Source organism: Sardina pilchardus, chromosome 14, assembly GCF_963854185.1.
Source record: "Sardina pilchardus chromosome 14, fSarPil1.1, whole genome shotgun sequence".
In the NCBI taxonomy this organism is placed as follows: Eukaryota; Metazoa; Chordata; class Actinopteri; order Clupeiformes; family Clupeidae; genus Sardina; species Sardina pilchardus.
Window position 1 is genome coordinate 21,191,192 of NC_085007.1, and position 2,500 is coordinate 21,193,691.

Sequence of the window (2,500 nt, forward strand, 5' to 3'; positions counted from 1 at the left end):
CTGGTGACAGCACAGCACCCCAGTGACGCTGACCCCTGCCCTGCTAACATTACTCCAAGCTCAATGAAAGTTTCGGACTAACCGGCAGGCTGCTACGCTATGCACATACTGTAACTGAAGTACTCGCGTTCGCGAAGACTATGCTGCAATAGTTAGCTTCCACTATAATCAATGCAAACTGGCTACACCAGACGTGATAGTGGCGTGTACATTTGAACAATGAAAAATAAATAAATCTATTTTTGCGCTCTGCTATCACACTTCAGTTTCGTGCCTGGTGTAGCCTGCCTGTAGACACGCAATGCTAAATCCGTAGCTCCATGCCTTTGATGTCCTTGTGAAGTTAAGTGTGTGTGCACCACTGATTTTTGGCCCTGGGCCTTGTTTCCTGATTTCCACTGGCAGGCTTCAAGAGCGTGTCTCTGACCTCCATGGAGTTGCAGATGCTGACCAACTCCTGTGTGAAGCTCCAGACTGTCCACCACATCCCCCTCACCGTCAACAAAGAAGGTCTGACCTGAGCTCCAACACACTGCTAAACACATCCTCTTGTAGGACGATCTAGGTCAAATAGCAATGATGTCTCAGCTCACTGGAGGCAGTGAAGTTCTTTCATAGAGATTCTATTTCGCAACTTTTTCCCTCGGCATAGAAAACATGCATGTGTGTCTTGCTGCATGTAGATTTATTGATTTTACTGTGATGAAAAGGCAACCATTTTAACTGCTGCATCGGGGCTTAGCCTAAACATGTGAAATGTGTATAGAAAAAAACAAGTGTTTACTTGTAAAAGTAATTTCATGGGTCACAACTGAGACATACGGTATGGAATCTCATCGAGATAGAGACCTGAGGAATAGTGATTTCTTGCTTTGTTGCTGATGCTGTCCAATTGTCAGTAGCTCATCTATCTCTCTCTCTCTGTGTGTGTGTGTGTGTGTGTGTGTGTGTGTGTGTGTGTGTACGTGTGTACGTGTGTGTGTGTACCTGTGTGTGTTTATTTCTCCAGAGGATGAGTGCACCGGCTTGTACGGATTCCTGAATGTAATCGTCCACTCTGCCTCCGGCCTCAAACAGAGCCTAAGTGAGTCTCCCTGGTTGCTCTCGCTGCCTCTGTCTGTGCTTCCCTCCTCATGCTCTCTCTGTCTGCCACTTTTGAAATGCACTGTGTGTGTCACTCTCTTCTACTCTTCACTTGTTTATCAGATTGTCTCATTCTCTGTCTTACTCTTTCTCCCTCCCCCTTCTCTCCCTCACTCTCTCTCGCTCTCTTACACACACTCTCTCTCTCACACTCTCTCTCTCGCTCTCTCTCACACTCTCTCTCTCTATCCTCTCTCCTCTCTCTGTTGCTTACCTTTCATTGTATGTTTGTGGTTTTGGCCTACAGACGGTCTTCTCTGTGCAGACATGCCCTCTCTCTCTCTCTCTCTTGCTCTCTCTCTCTCTCTTTCTCTCTTTCCATCTCTCTCTCTCCTTCTCTCTCTGTTGCTTACCTTTCATTGTATGTTTGTGCTCTAAGTGGCAGTTGAAGTGAATGTGATTAGAGTAGTAAGATGAAAGGGTACCCAAAAAGTACAGAGGAGGCTTGTGTGTTTTGCGCTCTATACAAAATCAGTTAAGTTATCTCCCAGCTCTCTGTCCACTGCTTTCCTCTATCAGGGTCTCGTACCAGAACATCCACCCACTTTACATACTGTAAAAGATAAATATTTATATACTGTATTACGCATACTTTATTGTATATTGTACTTACACTCAACTGTATGTACATGCAACATATACTATATAACTGCATTTTTTTGTACATAATTCTGTTCTTTTACGCTTCTGGTAAGATGCTAACTGTATTTGCTCTGCATTGGCTCTGTATGTGTACAATAAAGTTGAATCTAATCCAATATGGCGGCTTTGTGTGACTGAACTTAACTTGACCTCCCATCTCCTCGCCACAGATCTCTACTGCACACTGGAGGTGGACTCCTTCGGGTACTTTGTGAATAAGGCCAAGACAAGAGTGTACCGCTACACCACAGAGCCTAAATGGAATGAGGTACGTTCCAGTTCCAGCCCGTTAAAAATGGGACTGGGGGACAGCAAGTGGGACAAAGACGAGACAAAAACACAAGAGTGAGGAGCACGTCTTGATATAGCGCCACTTGTCAAAGTCAGAGCAAAGTGCCGGCAAAGTAGAACTGCTTGAGAAGTTTCCCTGGTAAGTAGCCCAATCAGGCAGCCGGCATGCGGGAGAGGACCCAGGCTCGGGGCAGCAGGGTTCTGCTCTATCACCAGGCCTCTATGTACTGTAGAGGGGAAGCGTTACCATCTGCCTGCGTGACATAATGCTTTAATTAGGGCCCTTTATCCTGCTGTTTTACCAGGGCTCTTCCAGGGAAATGAGAGGGATGACAGATGTTGAGCAGTGGTGCGCACTTCTGCTACGTCACACACACAATAGCCGCACGGGGTGTGGAGGGCCAGTAAGCAGGAGTTTTTATTG

The 2,500-nt window shown here is 46.1% G+C and overlaps 1 protein-coding gene across 2 annotated transcripts in view; it reads left to right on the forward strand.

The window, feature by feature from the left end:
• Positions 1 to 2,500, forward strand: part of bcr (BCR activator of RhoGEF and GTPase) — a 95,395-nt gene that overhangs the window by 79,012 nt on the left and 13,883 nt on the right. For both annotated transcript variants that reach the window (XM_062554500.1, XM_062554501.1), the window contains exons 13-15: positions 406 to 510; positions 1,010 to 1,084; positions 1,956 to 2,053. In XM_062554500.1, the coding sequence (XP_062410484.1) occupies positions 406 to 510; positions 1,010 to 1,084; positions 1,956 to 2,053 (278 nt within the window). The remainder of the gene's footprint in view (positions 1 to 405; positions 511 to 1,009; positions 1,085 to 1,955; positions 2,054 to 2,500) is intronic.